Source organism: Quercus suber, unplaced genomic scaffold, assembly GCF_002906115.3.
Source record: "Quercus suber isolate HL8 unplaced genomic scaffold, Cork oak 2.0 scaffold_696, whole genome shotgun sequence".
Lineage (NCBI taxonomy): Eukaryota > Viridiplantae > Streptophyta > Magnoliopsida > Fagales > Fagaceae > Quercus > Quercus suber.
Window position 1 is genome coordinate 206,655 of NW_027070137.1, and position 22,394 is coordinate 229,048.

At 32.2% G+C, this 22,394-nt stretch overlaps 2 protein-coding genes across 4 annotated transcripts; both read right to left on the reverse strand.

Moving 5' to 3' along the window:
* Positions 1–591: 591 nt before the first annotated feature.
* Positions 592–3,726, reverse strand: LOC112003445 (histidine-containing phosphotransfer protein 4). The gene is made up of 6 exons (XM_024035641.2): positions 3,559–3,726; positions 1,668–1,798; positions 1,512–1,580; positions 1,120–1,191; positions 908–980; positions 592–817 (listed from the first exon to the last, which is right to left on the reverse strand). Exons 1-6 carry the CDS (start codon positions 3,616–3,618, stop codon positions 767–769), a joined length of 456 nt encoding a protein of 151 aa, XP_023891409.1. The 5' UTR covers positions 3,619–3,726; the 3' UTR covers positions 592–766.
* An 8,572-nt stretch (positions 3,727–12,298) lies between these two features.
* Positions 12,299–21,952, reverse strand: LOC112003416 (tryptophan--tRNA ligase, chloroplastic/mitochondrial). Of its 3 annotated transcripts, none has more exons than XM_065766265.1 (11): positions 20,430–21,952; positions 20,203–20,307; positions 17,735–17,806; positions 17,372–17,484; positions 17,218–17,239; positions 17,070–17,135; positions 16,394–16,450; positions 15,662–15,708; positions 15,406–15,487; positions 14,501–14,590; positions 12,299–12,842 (listed from the first exon to the last, which is right to left on the reverse strand). In XM_065766265.1, exons 2-11 carry the CDS (start codon positions 20,278–20,280, stop codon positions 12,708–12,710), a joined length of 762 nt encoding a protein of 253 aa, XP_065622337.1. In that variant the 5' UTR covers positions 20,281–20,307; positions 20,430–21,952; the 3' UTR covers positions 12,299–12,707. The 3 variants fall into 3 exon arrangements, with proteins under 3 accessions (XP_065622337.1, XP_065622336.1, XP_065622338.1); XM_065766264.1 differs by having other exon boundaries at positions 20,203–20,325; positions 20,430–21,949; XM_065766266.1 differs by lacking the exon at positions 20,430–21,952 and having other exon boundaries at positions 20,189–20,296.
* Positions 21,953–22,394: the final 442 nt, after the last annotated feature.

Here is a 22,394-nt window from a genome sequence, read left to right on the forward strand (position 1 = left end):
ATGTATAATTTTAAATTATTATTAAAAAAAAAATTGAAATGTAAGCATGTTATTAACGAGATAGTTAATAGTTATGATTTTTTTTATGATTTTGATACTTTTTAAGTATGAAAGGTATAAGAGGATAATATAATTTAATGATAGACTTATCAAACAATCCACCACATCCTATGTTCAACCATTTCCTCTCACATCATAATTTTCAAGTTCCAATAGGAGTTTTACGTTTCTTTTATGTGCATAAACCACCCTCCCAATTCACCAGATGGGTCCTAGATTTTTCAGAGATACAAAGTCTCATACACATGCGCACACATATCAGGATCACATTGGGTTAAAGCTTAACAGGATAAATGGGAGACCTTGATTTTTCCATATTTTTCCATGTATGAAAGTCCAAGTCTACCAGCTCAGTATGAATGCAGAATCCCAGTCAGGCCAACCCAATCGTTGTCTCAACACCCAAACAGATCCACCCCCTCAAAAAAGGCTTCTCTTTCTTACACACGCACACGCACACGCACACGCACACGCGACAACAACAACAGCAAATGAAAACATAAACATTACATAAATTTCAGATCAACATCATACATAGAAGAGCTAAATTGCATTACTAGTTATAAGATTTAGATTCCTAAAACATTATTTATATTGCCACTAAGACATACAAAATCTGCAAGTTCTTCCATTTTACTCGATCATGTGGGCTTTATCATTTTTATAGTATAAGTCCATAATGAGAGATCCTCCCTCTTCCATATAATCATCTAATTTGACCTCCTGAAGTCCCAGATGGTCCAGCTTGTTTTGCCAACTGAATAAACATAAACAGAATAGCAAGCAAATATAAGTAAGAGCAAAAATGACAAGCACAAATACACACTCAAATAAAAGAGATGTATACCTGAAAGTAAGTTTCAAGCTTTGTCTTCAAAATTGCATGCTCTTGTTTGACTTGTACGAAAGTCCTTAAGCATCTGCAAAATTAAACATTATAACATAAGACAGACACAAAATTTCAAAGGGGCTGGAATTAATCTTAACTGTAAGTCCAATAGAGTAAGCTAGAATGGCACAAACTGCGTGTATTTAAGCATGCAAGTGAAAATCTGTTACCCTTCAGCATTTCCTGCCGTACAGTACTCTTTGAATCGCGTGCATTCGTTCTTCACCCTTTTAGCTCCAATGCTGCAACAAAAATGTTCTCCTTGTCATTGCATTAATTTCAACAACAATCTCTTAATTAATGATTTAGAGTAACAACTCACATCAAGTGTGCAAGGAGCCCTGGAGTACCATTTTCACATATGTGTTCTTCCATTACTAATCGCATACAAACACCTCTTTTGTAATTCAAGTGGAATCTTATGTGAAAGAGCTACACTTGCTTTTATGATGTGTGATTGTGTTGAACCAACAATGGAAGCTCACAGTGTGGTTCATCAAGCACAATACATTTTCATTTATTTTAAGACCAATTTGTTTAAATTTTGTACAAAACATTTTACCTTGAGCTACTACCCTTGAATTGGTGCATATAATTGTCCAGACTAGGGAAATCGATGGGCCCACTAACCCTGATATATCAATAAATATGAAACCAATGATGATGGTAACAACAAGAGCAGCAGCAGCAGCAACAGCAATAAAGACATTCTACTTACAGTGCCTGTTCTATGTTCTGGAGCAGCCTAGCTGAATCATTGAAGAACAGTGTCACAATTTCCTCTACAAAATTAGGGTTGTCATCATCTTGCAACTCCTCAAGTTGAATGAATTGCTCATCAAGGTACCCCTGCAACATTGCATCTTTTGACTAACCGCTTCACTTTTTTTTCTATGTAACTCTTCTTCTTTTTTTTCTTTTTTTGATAATTAAGTAAAAACTTTATTGAAAATAAAGGAAATCAGGGCTCCCCATGTACACAGGCAGTGATGCAGTGTACTAGCCACTAGGGTAGCTACAAAACATAGCTAAAGTTACACAAATATCTAAAAATTCGACCAACTTGGAAAATGAATGTCCACTCAACGCAGCCATCCAATCATACATATAGAGTGTAATAAAATCTTTATACCTAGGTAATTACCATTTCACACACACTTATAGAAGGTAATCCTAGAATTAAAGGGCAAGCATTTCGTATGTTCATGATACCCAGAGAAGTTCATGGAATTGGTAGTTGAAAAATCAAAACATATTAATTTCTGGTTGACCATGATCCAAGAGACACACACACAAGAAAGATACTTTTTCGTTTTTCATAAAAAGATTAACACTACTTTAGTGTCACAAATTTTCTTAAAAGAATAAAAGGGAAACTGAAAAGAGGACCATGCATTTCCCCGGCAAGTCATCGAACTCCTTACAGGATGACGACTCCCATATTTTTTTTTTTTTTTGATGGGCCCACATATTTTGTTAAAGATTATTGTAAAGTATTCTTGTTTCACGTCTTGAAAAACTAAAAATTTACCTTTTTGAAATAATAGAAGTTGAACCTTCAAGCCAGCTTAAGCTTAGCCTATTGCACAGAGTTAGCTTCACCCTCAGGCTGTGGTTTAAATTTGAGAGTTAATTACCACCTTCATTGTGAAGTGGTATTTTTGTCCTTTCTTCAAAAAGAGAAAATCTACCTGACCCCCAAAAAAAGAAGTTTGAGATTGATGGTGTAGAAATCCTCTTTTGTTAGGAAATAGGAGGAATATCTATACATGTGTCAATCATTTACTATAATTTTCCATGAATGTATCTTCAATCTCCTACTTGTAATTGACAGGTAAATTCCATACCAAATCTTTATGCCCAATTTTAGGGAAAATTATTCAACACTCTAAGGGCAATGCTCCTCATCTCACATATATGAATGATGATTGATGAATCCTATTGTGAATTTAATTAATGAGACTAATATGCAGGGACCATTATTCTCGGAGTTTTGAATAATTATTTCAAATTAATGTAGGGCTTGGTGATTTCCTTTAAAGTCATTCCCTAACCCTGACAAATGCAATTGAATAATCTCAATTCATGAAAGGGTCACATGAATCAAGGGCATAGTACTGGTTGCTTCCTATTTCCAAATCATGCCCAAATCATTCCAAGTTTTTGCACAGTGATATATTCTAATGCAATAAGCCAAGAGTTTTACAGTTGAACTGGCACCTCTTAGGGGGTTCAAATCACTCCTTTGCATGCATTGTATCTATCGAATTATTAAAAAAAAAAAATAATAATAAAAAAAAACATTCTAATGCAATAAGTGGAACAAAATGCCAAAAGGTAATAAATATATATTTAAAGGGTCCAAAGACAATCACAGCATTTTTTTTTTTTTGGAGAAAACAAAGGCTGCATTGGGCAGCAAATTTGCTATAATCGGCTATTAAAGCATTTTCTGTTTAGTAAAAGCCACAATACCGATGACAAATGAAAACAAAGAATCAAACACAAAATATGCACTCTTGGACCTTACAATGTAAACTGCATTTGAAAAAAAAAAAAAAAAATTGTAGTGCAAAGAAAGAAAGTAGCACTAGCACTAGAAGCAAAACCTGATCAAGGAAGGACCTCTTCATGAAGTCAACTTGGCGTTTCAAGTGGTTTCTGTCCATGTCTCTCTTCTCTGTTAAAGTGGCAAAATTATTTGATGGAACAAATACGAAGTATATAACTATATATCACAAAAACTGTGGACCGTGAGGAAAGGAAAAAATAAACCTCTTGTAATAAAAGTGGCAAAAGGACTGTGATGACGGATATCATATGCCACACCAATGTACTTATAGTACTACAGCTACAAGGCAAGAGGAATATATAGAGAGATTGCGAAAAAGCGAAAACAAATATCAAGGTTGGTGTACGTGTCAAGAAGATTGATACCTTCGTATCTATCATTCATTGCAACTTTAGGTACTGAAGTATCTTATATATACATGGAGATTCTAAATCCCACCATATTTGGAGGTACAGATTTTTAAATATTTGATGCACCAATAATCTAAGATTCTAGTAACTTTAGTCTTTATCATTCAGCCAAAAAAAAAAAAAAAAACTTTAGTCTGTATTGAGAAGTGTAATTTTACCCCGTATTTCATTCCATTCTTATGTCATGCAAGTTTATTTAGATCTCTCCTAAATTCAAGGACTCATTTTCCTAAAATAAAAAATGTACACCACTAAAAATATAGAGTAAAGTTGGGGGAAATGTTTTTTTTTTTTTTTAAAGAAAGTTTTAACCTACAGCATTCGTTCTTGATGATAGCTTATTATCATTAAACCAAGACAATAATCAGTTTTTTGTGTAAGTAGGGATTGAACTCCAGATCTATTATTCAACCATAGAGACTTTACCAATTGAATTAACTAGAACCCACAAGTTGGGAAAATGCTATGTCCATATTATTTTCACAATAAACTATTAAATAGTAAATTATTATTGGCGGTTACTTATGGCAAAAAAAAAAAAAAAATTCTACTAGTGAGTTCAAATTAGAACTAGTAACAATACGCATTCAACCTTCTCTCAAAAAAAAAAAAACAATACGCATTCTTGTTAGCTAGAAATAGAATATATTTCACAAACATTTTTTTCATGTATATTGACATGATTTGTTGTAATCTTTTAATTTTTTATTTTTATAAAAGGTTAGAAAGATTTGTTGTAATAAAAAAAATATATCACTTTTATCTAGGTCTCTCACTAATATTATTTTTATTAAAAATGAATTACAATAGCTTATATTAACAATTGTGAAAAGGATTACAAAAATATTTCCCCCTTGGCCACGAACCCCTTTGTATTTTTGATTCACTCAATTATTTTATTTTCCAATCCAAAGAGAAGAAAATCACTTTTAATCAAACCCCCAAATCAGTAGGAAAAAAAAAGGGCTAAAATGCAAAACCAATCCTCTAATTTCTTCTGAATTCATTTTAGTCCTCTAACTTGGTTTTTATTCATTTCAGTCTCTAAGTTTCAAATTTATTCAATTAAAGTCTTTCCATCAATTTTTGTTAAATTTTTTTGAAAAAAAATAAATGGAAAATACTTTTCAATCATTAATTGAATTTTTTTTATTTAAAAAATTTGAAGAAAAATTAAAATTGGAAAATTAACCGCAACATATAACAAAATTTAATGGAAAAGCCTTAATTGAATAAAAATTTTTTTAAGAATTGAAATGAACAAAAACAAAGATAGATGACTCAAATGAATTTTAGTGAAAAATAAAGGGTGAATTTGCATTTTAAACTTTTGTTTTTTTTTAAATCATTATAGGATTTCATTCCTAATTTGACCCCCGAATCTTTAAAATCCTAACTCTACGTCTAACTGAGTAAAGAAGTAACCAGTGCAGTAAAGAGTAGACTATAAACTCATATGGCTACCCTTTTCCAATTTACACTTTTTTTTAGGAGGAAATTGCATTCATAATTATTCAGAGATTTGGTTTACATCAAAGATCAAACAGAATTGAGAATGCTAGGAAAGGTAGTCCTCTACCCAGATTTCTATATGCTCTATATTTGGATTTGATTCCTTGTCAGCTCAGTGATGTTTCCCCATGGGGCCGCGCTCGCTGCAGTACTTTGATCTTTGAGAGGACTTGAGTTTGACTATGATCAACTTTTAGTGTCACGTCTCTTACACTAATGTCTAGGGCGTCAAATGAGTGAGTTTGGTTCAATATAAATGAGTTGGGTATATAAAGCTATTTACTTATTTAACCAATTAATTATTATTCAAATTCAATCTAACCCATTATTATAAGTAAAATCCAACTCACCCAATTACCCAATAATTGATGAATATATGACAAAAATACCCCTAAAAACTCTAAAATAGCTAAAACATCCTTAAAACTTAAAAATAACTAAAATACCCTTAGACTATGTCCATCTATATCCTTTTTATATCCTCTACGTTTTTCACCAAATTAAACGCACTCTTAAGCTTAATCTATATGATTTCAATTGACAAAAATGTCATTCGATTTGAAAGTCAGCTAGCTTGCTCTTTAGAAGCAAGTCATTTACCTTAAGTGATAACATATATTTTATAGGACAAAGTTTGACTACAAACTTTATTTTGTTGTAGTCAATGATTACAACTGCCACTACAAAAATTAATATAGTTACATATTTTGAAAAACTAACCGTTGAATTGTATATTCTTTATACTTTCCATACGTATGTCAAATTTTATGCCAATTAGAAGTTATTTACTATTTGATTCATAAACTTATTTTTTACACATAATTTTAAACGACAAAAATTTGAAATTTAAAATTTTGATTAATAACATAGCTATTGGTTTTTAATCTTTTAGAAATTTTGCAAGTACATAAGATATAAGAAGAAAATGTTATCCATTGGTGGATTTATCAAAATTCACATCTAATAAAAATATATTGAATCAAATTATAGTTATTAGCTTCAACCAAATTTGTAGTCAAACTTTGTCATATGTTATATGTGAGAACAGGTTACCCTTCACCCCTAAATAATAATAAAAATGATGATGATGATTGTTTGAGCATAAAACAATTTTACTAAGTCTAGTCTCTCTTTATATTTATTACAGATTACTCAAAGATGAAGATTTGCTTTAAGATAGGGGTATTCTGTATTGATGAAAAGATGAGAAAGAGAGTCACTTGAGATGACTTGGTCGTGTTTGGAGGAGAGTTATTAATAAACTGGTAAGAAAGAGTGAGTTGATTCAAGTTGAGAAGATGAAAAGGTAGAAGAATGTCAAAAATAAAATTATTAGAAGCAATAAAAAATGACACATCAGTTAAGTAAATAAATAATAACAAAAAGTACGATTTGAGATAGAATAGTATGGAGGAAAATAACACATATGACCGACTCTAATTAATTTGTCGAGAATTTATAATCGACCCCAAAAATTTTGAGACTAAGGCTTCGTTGCTGTTGTGGTTTGAGGTGGTATCGTGGTTTTAAGTAAAATCCAACTTTGTGCTAGGAAAGCAAAAACAAAAAAGTAAAAAAAGCAGTGGAAAAAAAAAGTTCACTTGTAATTCAATTTGGACAAATGTCCTTTTTTTTATATTATTTTTTAAGAAAATCCTACTTTAATTACTTGAAAATACACAAAGTTCCATTTTGGTTCTTAAAATTTAAAATGCTGCTAATGAATTTTTAAATAGTTTAACATTCTTATTTAAGTCCTTTTGATAGTCTTATTAAATATATAATGTGTTAATTTTTTATTGTGTGACAACTTATTGACTGAATGAAAGTTGAGAAATGCTAAGTTTACAATATTTTTACAACAATTTCACAATAAATCCTATGAAGCAAGTTGTTATTGATAGGGAAAAAAATAATAATATCAGTAATTGACCCTGATTAGAGATAGTAGTAGCTTACTACCTAATAGTTGTTGTAAAAATATTGTAGATGGTAGTATTACTCATAAAAATTACCACTGATATTTGCATACTTAAGTCACCTAAAATGCTCATAAAAAATTTAAAAAATAAAAAAAAAATAAAAAAACTTAGTTCACCTAAAGTGACGATGATGTATGTAATTAAGTATAAAAAATGAAAAATAATGTTATAATCACAAATTATTTTATAACATTTTTTACAAAATGTTGACGTGACCAACTTTTTATTGATTTTTATCTAAACCCACTATTAATATCACTTTTTCATTTACCAATAATCGTTCACCATATTAGCAGTTCGTAAAAAAATTTATAAAAAAATTTGTATCTCTAATATTATTCAAAAATAAAATAACAATAGCGTGGCAATTTTTTTATTTGACTTATCTCTATGGCATTCTTTTATTTTTATTTAATAAAAAATAAAGCAAAGAAAAGCTATTATGTGGCTTTTTTTTTATTTTCTTTTTTTTTATAAAATGAGTATACCATAGATATTTATGACGCGGTATTTACTATGGCTGCCAAGTTGTTTGTCGACACTTTCTGCCGCATCCGAATAATGGAAGGAATAAAGTACAATTTGTTAAATTATTGGAAGACTTGATTCTAGCTTTCTCAACTTTGTATGGATCACATTGAAACACCTTTTTTTTTTTTCTTTTTTGTGCGCCCAAAATAGGTATAAGTCAATTATATATTAAAAAAATAAAAAATAAAGTATAAGCCCTTATTTTCAAATCCTTTATTATTTTTGGAAATTTTAGATTTGAACAGGAGAGGATCTTATCTATTTTGAGTTTTGATACTTCTAAAGATAGGAATTGAAACTTTTTTTTTAACGGTCAATAAAATGGAATTCAACATAAAATATCGTACTCAAAAGCGGCAAAGACACGTAAGATAATTCTGGGTTTCTCTAATTGGTAGAGTTCATATAGATTTTACAAAGAGAAGAGTTTATTAATATTACAAATTTTACTATATAAGTCTTATAGAGTTACAAGCTTATGTGTCAATTATTAAACCTATAACGAAGGAATAAATAAAAAATTTATTTATTTTCTATTTGATACCCGCTTATGGATGGAATCCTTGTAATTGCTATGCAGATTGTATACTCCACAAAGCTCCTATAACTAACACGTCAACAATATGAATTGAAAACAGGTCTAAATTTTTTTTTTTTAAAATTCCAAAAATGGCGAGTTTTTGCAGATTTATTTTTTCTAATTAGTGTTCCAATATTAAAAAAAACAATAATAATAAAAAAATAATTATATTGGGATGTCCAGAAAACCGGCAGAGAGAGGCTATTATTGTATGGTAGACTTTTTCCAATCCTTTGGAAAGGGGGATTATAAATCAATTATATTAAAAATTACCGCGGACAGGTCTGCCTTCAAATCTAAAGACTCTGCCTTCAAATCTAAAAATTCCGATAGCTTTTACTGCTGCCTAAAGGTGTCAAGCACCCATATACAACGGTTTGACTTATGGCAAGAATTATTCCGTATGGTTTTTTTTTTTTTTAGGAAAATAGGAATAATTATTGTGTAGTCCGGAAGTATTACTCCCTCCTCTCACATGAGGAGTGAGCTCCATGGTGGATCTCACGTGTAAGGTCCATTCCTCATGTGAGAGGAGAGAGCAATACTTCCGGACTACCTAATAAATTTCCGTTAAATGAAAGGAGGACAAGCAAAATTTGAACCCCATACCCAAGCACCACAAGAGATAAAAGAACCGTTAAGATATCCATTAAACTACAAAATTATTTTATACCATTGTTTCGTATAAATATGGATATCACGTATGATATCGACATGAAATCCACTTTAATAAGAGATGAATGTACAGTATCATTAAGATATCTCTCAAAAGAACCAATAAGATAATCCTCAAACTCCAAAATTATTTCATACACAATTTATTATACCATTCTTTTAGATAAACATTGATGTCATGTATGATCTCAACATGAAATCCACTTTAATAAAAGAGGAATGTACAGTACGATAAGTGTGCTAAATAATTTCACGTTTGTGTGGTTAGAAAAGACATGCTAAATCAATAAGCATCTTAGAAAGTCAGCAGTCCTTTCAAGCAAGAATTTTTTGTTCTTTTATAATTTTGTAACCCATACCTCGTGAAGGAAAATATCGCATAAACAATTCATCTATTTCTATGGTTTTATACACTTTAAAAATCTTGGTGCAACCCAAATTATTGAAACCTTTAACCGATCCTAAATTGTTATAAAATAACAAAAATGTAAATGAAAACGGGTCAAGCTTCAGCAAAATGGGGTTTTACTCCTTTCTCACAAACTTTTTAGTAAAATGCCCCATATCTAAAACTATTTAGGGATATGCCCCTGTTTTGAAACTCGATTTTTAGAAAATAGAGTTTCAATGTAAAACTCGATTTTTGGACAATCGAGTTATAGCAAAATGAAACTTAAAAAAAAAAAAAAAATTGTGGAATTTGAGTTCCATTCAAAGAACTCGAGTTCATGGAACTTGAGTTCCACTTGAATATTTTCAAGGAACTTGAGTTCCATGAACTCGAGTTTTACACTAGAAACTTGAGTTCCATGAACTCGAGTTCCTTGAATGGAACTTGAGTTTAACAATTTTTTTATTTTTAGTTTTATTTCGCTATAACTCGATTGTTCAAAAATCGAGTTTTACAATTGAAACTCGATTTTTAAAAAATCAAATTTCAAAACAAGAGCATATCCCTAAATAGTTTCAGACAAATGGCATTTTGTTGAAAAGTTTGTGAGAAATAAGTATTTTGCCATTTTGGCCCCGCTCTTTCGTATAAATATGAATATCTCGTATGATATTGGCATAAAATCCACTTTAATAAAAGAGGAATGTACAGTATCATTAAGATATCCCTCAAAAGAACCAATAAGACAATCCTCAAACTCCAAAATTATTTCATACACGATATATTATACCACTCTTTTATATAAACATTGATGTCATGTGTGATCTCAACATGAAATCCACTTTAATAAAAGAGGAATGTACGGTACAATAAGTGAGCTAAATAATTTCACGTTTGTGTGGTTAGAAAAGACATGCTAAATCAATAAGCATCTTAGAAAGTCAGCAGTCCTTTCAAGCAAGAATTTTTTGTTCTTTTATAATTTTGTAACCCATACCTCGAGAAGGAAAATAGCGCATAAATAACTGGTTTTATACACTTTAAAAATCTTGGTGCAACCCAAATTATTGAAACCCTTGACCGATCCTAAATTGTTATAAAATAACAAAAATGTAAATGAAAACGGGTCAAGCTCCATCAAGATTAACAGAATGCCATCCTATCATTGTTATACCATAATAAAATAGTTACCTCAATGAGCAAACAGATACAGCTTCAATAATCCAGATTATTTTGAGTTTCTTAATTTCATGACCTATGGGCTCTATGTTAGTGCAGTTCTTCAAAGTGGCGCATAAAATTACAAAAAGCTACAGAAGACAGCCACGACCATGAAATAACCAAAAGTAGCAAATAAGAAAATGGAAAAACATGGAAAGATGCAATTCAAAATGAGAAAATACTCTTAAAATAAGAATGACTCCTATTGATAAAAATATGAGATAGTCGCTTGAGATAATTTAGCTATGTGCAGAAAAAAACGATTAATTCACCAGAAAGAAAGAGTGAAATGATTCAAATTGAGGGAATACCACCAAAAAAAAAAAAAAAAGAGAAGAAGACCAAAAATGACATTAACAGAAGTAGTTAAAAAGAAAGTGTCAATTAAGTAAGTAATAGAAGCCATAGCTTCAAATAGAATAGAATGTAGGAAAAAAAATACATGTAACCGAGCCTAACTAATCTCATTAAGGATTCCTGGCTGAGTCCAAAAAAATTAGGACCAAGGCTTTGGTGTTGTCATACCAACAAATAAGAAGAAAAAATATCCACAAATGATTGAAATGAGAATACTAGCTTTAGATTATTAGACAGTGGTCCTTATAATTTCTTTGTATATTGCCCTCTCTCTACAATACTCACCGCCAAAAGGAGAAAGGAGAGAATAGTTGAGAAGGGATTCTCCTTTCCACCCAACAAATAGAGGAGGAGAGCGCATGGAAAGGTTTTACAGAACAATTGACATTTCCCAGTATCACTGAAATTCCAGACGTGTGGGGACATGTCCCCCCTTTGTAAAAGAAACAAAACACTTTGGGCTGGTGGAGTGGAGTGGGATGAGAGAAACAAAAAGTTTACCTTTCCCCCCTCTCATTGGGGAGGTTAAAAGTCCCTCTTGCTATCATTCTTTCCTGTGTTGATAAGAATCCCAGAATGGACATGATAAACTCTACATGAGTAATAGTTAGGTCTGGATTCTAAATTAAAATGAGCTTCCAGAACAGAATTCTCAACAAAAAAAACTTCAATAAAACCATTCCTTATTTGAATGTTTAATTTAGTCATCTAGAAATTACAACATTAAAAAAACTTTGAAGACTACTACGAAACTGAAAATTATAGAGTTTTTCCACAAAGTTTTCCTACAGTCAGCGTACCATACAGGGCTGTCAATGCCCTTATCAGCATACATCATGAGTTGAGTACTGCATATCTATAATCAGCTCAACTAAAAAGAGTTTAACGTTGATGATGGTCATTGCTATGGATTCTATGAATAGCAGCATGTTTCTATTGGGGTGGTCCATGACAATTTAAATGGAAAGCCTAGCTTGTTAGTGAAGAACCCTAGGCAATATCTGCAATATTTTTATCAAATTTTACTGCTGAAGTTTTTCTAAATATCATGTTGGTAAGGATATCCTACAAAATAAGGAAAAGGATAAAAGAAAGTACAATCAATAACATGAATTCAGTGGAGAGACAAAACAACATTATATTAGTTCTAGTCAGGCTGACTGAATAAATACTCTATGACAAATGTGAGAACACAATTAGTTCTTATAATGTGGTCAATTTCTACTACATAACAAATGGTGGTTCAAATTTCTAAAGAATAAGATTAAATGAAACCTAAAAATTACCAGGTTCTTTAAAGCTATATGTATATACTTCATGAAATCAGGACAAGACAAGGTAGAGGTAAAGGTAACTTCATGAAAATTTGTGGAGCCTTCGCGTAAAATTTTCTTTTTCACTCGTAAAGAATATGCTTATAGATATACTAAAAAAATTTGTGGGCAACTACATGCCGCCCAAAACTTAAATTTAGGTGCTGTCTTACTCAGCTTTAAGCCTGAATCCTTCCTGCAGCATCAATTCTGCTCATCTCCGCAAGAATCCCATCGCCTGGTAGACATTATTTAGAGTAGCATCTGCTATATCTGCTGCTTTTGTAGCACCTTCTGCCAAGACTCTATCCAAATAAGCTGAATCAGACATGATTTCCTCATAGCGGACCTGCATAAGTTGAAAAACTATTGGTGATGGCAACACCATGATCACTAACAACATCAAAAGTGGCAAATGAATTGTTAAATTTCAGAAAGGAGAAGAAAAGGAAGAAAAGAATCACCAGAGAGTTGTTAGTACAAAAAGGGAAATTACTAAAATTATCACATAAAAAATAATCCTGCACTGGCAGAAATATACAAGTGCATACCCCAAAAGCAAAGTGAACAAAAATACCTGCATGCACAAATTATTTACTCATAGATGTAGACACAATGCATATTGATACCCAGTGCCAATGAGCTCTAGCTCAAATGGCATTTCTTCCAACCATAAAGAATAAGATGGAGGGTGAGGTCATGTTTTCAACATCCACTGCATGTATGACTTACCAATCAAAAAGGAAAATATCAAGACCTGGCAACACAGGTAAAAAACAAACGTGCCACATCCACACATGCACCAGTGCAAGCAACACCACCCCCCCCCCCCCCGAACACACACACACACAAGTACGTCACAGAATACAGATAGGTGCACATATTAAAAGTAAAGGATCTGAGCAAACAGGGGAATGCACCAGTGCAAGCAACACCACTCCCCCCCCCCCCGAACACACACACACACAAGTACGTCACAGAATACAGATAGGTGCACATATTAAAAGTAAAGGATCTGAGCAAACAGGGGCATGGTTGATTTTCAACTTCCAATTTGCACCAGTATGAGTTCAAAAGGTTCAGGGAAAAGAGGGTTAGGAAAACTCCTCCGAGCATATTACACGGCAACTACAATAGTTTTTACCCAAAAAAATCAGTGCCAAATATTGACTTGGTGAAGACGAAAACACAGAAACATATTTTTAGTGCTAATCATTGCCACAGTAGAGACAAGAATGCAAAAAAAAATTGCAATTGACACCCCCAATATGAGTCAAATTTAAGCACTTCAGCAATAATTCCTACTATGCAATTATCATGAATTATGTTAAACTCTACAATTAAAATCATTAAACAAAAAAAGAGATGCATAATTATAATCTCCTGCCCAACTGGCATCAGTTTGTGTATGGATAGACAATAATAATTTTAAGTTTGGCTACACTTATGGGTAGTCATAAGCAGCTTATTTGTTAATAGCTTGCTGAAACAAGCTTAGCATTTACTGCATAGAATCTGATTCTTAAAAATTTAATAATAGAAAAATAACAAAAAGAAATGATAACACAAAAAGAAAACTAATTTGAAAACTTTTTTCAACTTTATGATGTAAGGTAGCAGTTAAAAAAAAAATCTTAGGAAAAATATTAAAGCTTTTCTTCCTTTTACAAATTTTGTAAAATTACATTTACTGAGTTGCTTCTTTTAATAAAATGTCAGCATGCACTATCACAATCAAGAGCTTTGAAGTGTGACTAATGTGAGGCCACTAGTTACAGGCTGCTGCTCAATCGCAACAGCATAACCACTGTGAACCTATAAAATGCACTAAACAGTTTCTAAACACATGTTATCTACTTGGTACTAAAAGTAAGCATCTCTTTGGTATTAAAAGCAAATATTCTTGTGCGAACTGAAAGAAAGAACCAAGTAAAAAGCACAGCATGCACACATCAATTATCATGTGCTATAACTTATTGAGTAAGGCATCATATTAGAAGTAGAAACCTGGATAGGTTGCAGATGATCAATCAAGGCGTCTGTTAAAAGGATTTTAAATGTACCCCAGTTCATATTTTCGCATTCCTGTGCAACTTCCTGTATTAAAAAAATAAATATTAAGCAGAAAAGCTTTCAGGGTGAAATTCAAAAAATGTAACGGCTACTATATGATTGTCAAATTTAAAAATTAAAAAAAAAAAATTCAGCAATTCTTATACAGAAAACTCATATAGAAAATTCTTTTTATTGGTAAGTTACACACTCACATGCAGTCAATTGGTCCTCAGCCTTGAACTCACCATACACCTCATTCTTACGGGGAGGAGATGCCATTTAAACTAAAGCTAGAGCTCAACGGTTTGTATAAATCAAAATTTAAATACACTTTAGTAAATTTTAAATACAAAATATTCCCAAGGAAACTAAGAATCCCAACCTAACCGCAGCATGTATATTATATGGCACTATAATTATAACAATGAACACTATCTTCAACAAATTGTTTTTATATTTGATAGTCTCTCCAGTTGATTTAATCTCACCGTCACCTCTCAGAGTTGGATTACTGAGTCCATAAATTTAGATTTTACTTCTAAAGTTAAATATGCTGCATCAAGTTTTCAGTACAGTCCATCAAAATAACAAATATTTTAAATTACAAAAAATCAATAATAATCATAAATGTAACAGATTCTCATAACCTCTAGATCTCAACTAATTTATCTCCCCGATAAACATAAGCCTATCATCCTAAGATTTTTTTAAATAAAAATAAAAATAGAAATAATAATAATAATAATAATAATAATAAAGAAAGAAAGAAAGAAAGATAACCATAAAGAAAATTGAGTCTTCAAATGAGTAATGGGCATCAATTTACTACAAGGAAAATAATAGGTGCATTTGACAACCTCTTTTGTCTTCCCTGACATGAGCTGATATATGGAAAGAAGATTGTTGGATTCAGGTCTTTCAGGATTGTCGAATTCCAAGCTGTAAGAATTGCAAGAAAACACACAGAACATAAAAGAGATTACAAGACCTTACATTTGAAAATTAAGGTCAAAATAGAAAATGACTTCAATGTACAGGAGAATATCAACAAGCCAGAGCATCAAAAGGGTAGACAATTCATGAGATGGAAAATGCAAAGGTTAAAGTACTAACCCAATAAATGAGTCGGTTTTGCAACGTTTTATCTTGTTTGCTATTACCTTCAAAAGAAACAAGTGGAAGGAGCAAAACAGAATAACAATTAGAAACTATCAAATCAAGTATATTCATTTGTCTTATAATTTTATCATATCAAGATAAAATTCATTGAAGATGAACACATAATTAAGATATGCAAAACTGAAATCCTAGCATTTAACAGAACCGAGTATCAATAATGGTTCCCATCTCAAAAAGAAAACAGGTTTCAATCAAATATAAGTTACTTCACTTAAGAACAACAACCAAAGTCAGCTTTAGATCCTCAATAGACTAGTCAAAGTTGGCCATATGTATTCTTTTCCACCATTCTATTTTATCCAAAGTCATACTCTCTATCACCTTCTTAATTGACATGCCCTTTTTTACTACTTCTATTAATATTATTTTAGGTCGTCACATGACTATCATTATTAGAATACCTCAAATGACTACCATGATAGACTGATAGTATATATAAGTATAGAGAACTACCTCATGTCCAGAGCTAATTGCTTTGGCATGATGCTAAATCCAGGAGCCAATACCTGCTTGATATAGCTTGTGTATGTGGAGGATATCAATATGTACTCTTTGATGTTAGCAATTAGCATCAATGATATATATTACCTTATGTTACCATTAATATAGTAAAATAAAATAAATTACATTACACATACATGTCAAAACTCAAGCACGCCTACTTACATCTTTTGAATCAAGAAGATTGATTCGAGATTGATCAGAAGGTGTGGACTTGGACATCTATAAGAATGAACCCCAAAAAGATGTTAGTTTGTATGTAAAAAGCGTTTCTCCAAAACACACACACACTCACACACATATATACATATAGATTATAAAAAACCTTAAAGAATCTTAGTTACTATGATTTATTGATCGGGAATGTCTATTTCAACTTATTATCATTATCTGGGTAATTGAAAACTTATGATCCATTATTAAAATTAAAAATAAAATAAAATTGAACTTCTAAAGAGAACCATTTACCCGTTTTATAGAATATCATCCACCCATGAAATTGGAATTTACTTTTAATCTCAAGAATATTTAACAAGGGGCAAAAGCCCATGAAAATCCAACTTGTACTTCGTCCAAATACAACCTAGTTTCTTTCTTGGCCAATTTAAATTCCAGTTGAACTGAAACATACTTGCAAAAGTTTCTGACAGGAAAATGTCAAGCAATGCAATATTGAATTAGTTTTCACTTATATTTATTGCCTGGTTTGATGCCAAAATAAATACAACCATTCAACCTTATAAAAAAATTTAAAGTAGACTTTGTATCTTTAAAAAATAAAAAAGGCACTACTCAGTATAAAACCATAAGGGAAACTACAGGGGAATAAGGACAAGCGAACCTTGGAAAGGCCATCAGTGAGGGACATAACTCGGGCTCCAGCTGGTGGTATAAGGGGCTCAGGAACCTACATCAAGAAAAACATTTAAAAAAGAAATGTTTGTGTTGCATAATACCTGAGCTCAATTAACGGGTTTCAACAAATGCACCTTAAAGATAGTGCCACCTCGCCTGTGACCAGAACATAAAAATATGAAGGGTCAACTCAATAATGCAGGAATACAAAAAGAGGCTAAGAAAATGGAATATACTCAACCACTTTAGAAGGGTAATTTCCATTCCAAGTTGAAATATATTTCTTACCCACCCAATTTCTTCCACTTCCTTCCTCCATATAAAAAATTAACACGCTCAGCCAGTTCACGGGTTAACTCCAGGTGCTGCTTCTGATCCTCACCGACAGGGACAAAGTCAGACTGCAGAGGCATGCTGGAGCTTATAAGAATCATGCATTTTCAGGGTAATTATTAGCCATCTTGAGATTAAATATGCAGAGTCACAAAACAAATTATTGTGGTTGTTGTAAATAAATAAAAATATTACTGCCACAAGAACCTCTACTACACTTATTAAGAGGAGAAGATTCTTTTATTTACTCATAAAAACTTCCAAGACAAATAGATTTTCTACATCCTATTACATAAAGCTGCAGACATTGAAGAGAACCTGATATAAAAGAATATCGGAAGCCATCAAAACAGGATAAGTCAAAAGAGCAACAGCAACATTTTCATCCCCCTACAAAACGAAATTAAAATAAAAAATAATAATTTAAATCAATGAAAAAATCATACAGTCAAAAGTAGAATACACAAAAAGACGAAGATAGAAGATAGAAGATAGATTGGGGTCCACTATGAAGAACAAACAATCTTTAATCATAATTTGAAAATTAAAACTTATAAGCATAAGATGATCATTTTTTTTTTTTAATAAGTAATAATTGATTTCATTGTAAGAGTGCAAAAAGGGGCTCAACCCTATTTCATGGATGTCTTCAAAATGACAATTAACATAAAATTGTCAAAAATTACAAGAAATTTAATATTATCATAGAACAATGGACATCTTATTGTTGGTTTGTCACATCCAAATACCCTTTCATAAATAAAAGCCATAAATAGGATTTTCTTCCCCTCTGGTCATCAAACCTAAGTGCTAAGGCACTGCTGTACCTGGAAATTTGATGTTAGATTGATGAATTTTAATTATTAAATTTTTAATAATTGAAGAAAGTTTCTATCTTTTTTTATTTATTAATTTATAAGAATATAAGAAAAATTCTATCAATTGGATTATTCTTCAAATGTTACATTAACTATCCCATGGGACTGGTCCAACCCTTTGCACACCAACCAGATTCTCATGCGCTAGAATAATGGTTCAATGATTAGATTCATAATTTTCTAACAACTTAAGTTTTGGGACAAACAGTAACTTATCATGGTATCAGAGCCCTGGGTAGTGTGTGGCAAGGTTATCAAGCTCCCTTTCGCAATTGGAGTGGGGACGGGTGTTATACTTAGAGCCCACATAAGTGTGCATAAAACAAGGCAAGACCACAAAGTCCATACAAATGATCTTGAGAAATGGCCCAACAATGTAGTATTGCCAATAGTGCTAGATCAAAGAGCATGGAAGAACTAATATAATATCATTGGGCCCAGCTCCATACACTAAAGATTTTGAAACCCATATGTTATATGCTATATGAAGGCATCAATTGGAGTCTCCCCAAAGCGTTATCTCCCCAACAAGTGTTATTAGAGTTGGGATTCTGAAACCCTTCTCCCCTTCATCCTCCTTTTCCAGTGTTCCTTCCTGCAATGCCTCCATCCAACAGCATCCCTGTAGCTATTTAAGCATTGTCCCCCTTGGACATCGAAACATCATTTCGAGTTTTTGAGCATTCAACTTGAAAGATCTAAAGCCAATCTAAAAAAAAAGGAACAAAAATCAACCCAAAACAACGCCACATGCATTCTCACATGCCACTCTGCACATTAGATCCACAAACTCATGCACTACAAGAATCTTCCATGCATCAAACATTTGTGATGCTACCATATGCCAATGTCATTTGGCAAACGTTGCTACTCTCCTCTGACCATCGATGTCACCATCCTCTAGCCACCATTCATCAACAACCGCTACTACTGCCGGCTTCTATCTCGCATATGCCATCCCCAAGCCACCGTTCCTCTGTTGATACTCCTCATGCCACAGCTACAACAATCTTTCAACAATAGTAGTTGTTGCCTAGACATTGGTGCAACTATTCTCTAGTTCTAGTAGTAGTAGCCGTCATCCATCAACGACCATCATTGTCCGTTGCCCCCGCCAAAGTTTTCATGTGTTTCACTCCTCATCCTACTCGGTCCATTCTATATCCCATCCAATTATTCATGGTCATGGTTTTCATGAGTTTACATTCCAAACTCAATTTGTCTTCAAGTTTCCACATTGGGTTTAAGGGAGACATTAGGATATTTTATAATATTACAATAAATACATAAACCATGTTTTTGTAGAATAACATGAATTATCGCACTTTTGTAATACCCTACATAAGCCTAGAAATAAGGACTATCATAATTTTAGGGTTACCATACTCAATCTAATGTATTCCTACATTAAGCTCATCTTAAATTCTTTGCATATAGTTTAGAATAGTAAAGATGTAGTTGTTTGAGGCTTTCTACAAATGATGTACACCATTAGGCTGAATCACATTAACTCTTTTATTTTTACTTTCTCCCTTTACATTATTTTCTTCTTTCTACTTTATCACGTATCAAAGCAAGTAGTCCCAATTTCGAACTGTGACTTCGCTCTACCTCCCATCTTAAAAGTTAAAAAATCCCACATGTTGAACCCCACATATTAAGAGGAAGTCTAGAAGTCTAGACCCACACATAAGGGAGAGTGTTAGAATAATGGTTAAATGATTATTCTCACTATTTCCTAACAGCTTAAACTTTGGGACAAATAGTACTTTATCAACATACAAGAATACTTAAATGCTTTTCTATTGGTAAGAACAAATATTTTTTAAGTAACAGATAAGAAGTACAAGTTTAATAAATATTTAAAACACACACAAAGATGCAGCTGTCATACAGCTATAAACGCACCGCCTTGCGGGATTTCTCTTTAAATTGAATCATTCTGTTGAGCCAACCAATTGGTGTTGCAGAACTCAGTAACCACATTAGTTCTACATGTGCACGAACATGAGACTGCACAAAAACAGAAGCCTATATATACAAGTAAGATTCACTCATTCAAAAGAGATATAAATACTTTTAACTTGAATAGAAAATTTGAACAGTGTTATTAAGGACTAATAGCAGCCTCAGACCTTCGAAGTGTCCACTCCACATGCCAAATAAATGGCTGCAGTATCCCTTGTTGCCTTTGATAGTTGCTGTGCATCATATGGTAATGTAATCTGTAATCTGAAGCTGTTAATAACCCATACTGTAGTACAAAAACAAGAAACATTTTGCTATAAGTATACTGTTTATGAAGTGCAACTAAAAACATAGTCTGCACTGTCCATTTATTTCTGTCAAAAAGAAAAAAACTATATTAAAACGATGATAATAACGGCACTCTCAGAAATGGAGATGCTTAAATAGCATCTTCTATCCACAATTATTGGTCTCTGTGCAAATACTTTCAGAAGAAAAGCCTCAAATATGAAAATATGGAATCAATATAACGACTAACTTGGCAACAAAATACCATGATAAGGAAAGACTCATGCCATAATAATTTGGACCAATGATCTGATTATGGCTTCTGGCATCCTTTTTACGGGTAAATATGTTTCATGACTTAGGACTCGTCTAGACTACTCAATTACCATAGCTAAAACTGCTTAATGCCAATTCTCTTTGAACTTAAGAACACATTATACATAGAGGCAGATCCATGATAAGGATTCTATTAATATATATATCTTTATTCAAAGAGAAGATAGTCCAATTCATAGGAGGTGAAACAAAACCACCCTAAAGAATTACAATCTGAAATTCAAAAGGTCTAAAAAAGAGAAGGAAGGGGTACCACCTATAGCAGTCATCCAATCATGCAGAGATCTCTAAAAAAAGACCATTTAATAAATTAATAGCATGTGCAGAATTTTAACATCTTCAAAAATCCTACTTTCATCCCTCTCCACATTTTCCACAATACACACAAAGGAACAAAATTCAAGACTTTTGAACCTGTGTGACAATCAAATATTCCTTGCCAACTATCAGGCATCTAAATCACACAGAGTCTACGTCATTACCAAAAGTACAACAAATAATGTACATAGAAATGGCCAAATTTCTCTTGCCACTAAACAATCAAGTAAAAGATGATCAACTACCTCCACTACTTTTGCACATACAACACCGACTCAAAATTGACAAAACCAAAACAGCAACACTTGTAGGATAACAAATTAATGAGTAGGAAAATTACCCCATAACTTGTCCCCTTCATTACTCCCAAGATTATGATTCATTAGAATTTTGGCACTCATTATTCAAGGTATGTTGTTTTAAATTACATATGATACATGGAAACAATAATTAACAGAAATTTGCTTGTATCTATATACATCTAGCATGAAGATAACCCAAATTTGAAAAACATGGGAGATTATTTCAAGCTTCAAGTTGGGTGCAGTGATAAAGGGCATTTATCCAAGAATCTTCCAACTTCAGAATGCATAGAGGCTTGTTGATTTTCCCTTAAGGCAAAGGCCTTGACACCCTTGCTAGTGTTGTTAAAAGCATGCTTAAGTGAATTCAAAGCTCAAAACTCAAAGCCCCAAGGTCTTAGCACTTTGCTTGACCAAAGCGAAGCTTGTATAATGAAGGGTGCTTCAAGCACACTTTTCTAGTGCTTTCAGAAAAAGCACAAAGTACGCTTCTTTTCAGCTAGAAAATATATGAATTTTTAAAATTCTTCATTCTATTTCTTTATTCATTTGAATCTTCTTTTTAAATTGATTTCTTAGTTTTATACTTATTGTTATGACTGATTCTTTGGCTGCAAATCTTTTTGGAATTTAGGTTGTTTTTTATTTATGAAATTCAATTTTGAACCCTTTTGTTTTACAGGAAGAGAATAGTGTCTGGAGTTCAACCAACTGGATCTATTCACCTTGGAAATTATCTTGGAGCTATAAAGAATTGGATTTCACTTCAGGTTGTTTCGACTTTCTTCAATATGCTCTTGTTGTGAAACTGTTTTATCCAAAACTTGAACACAGCATTAGTTGCTTATTAGATATTATCATAGCCTCATATGAGTAATGTAACTTGCT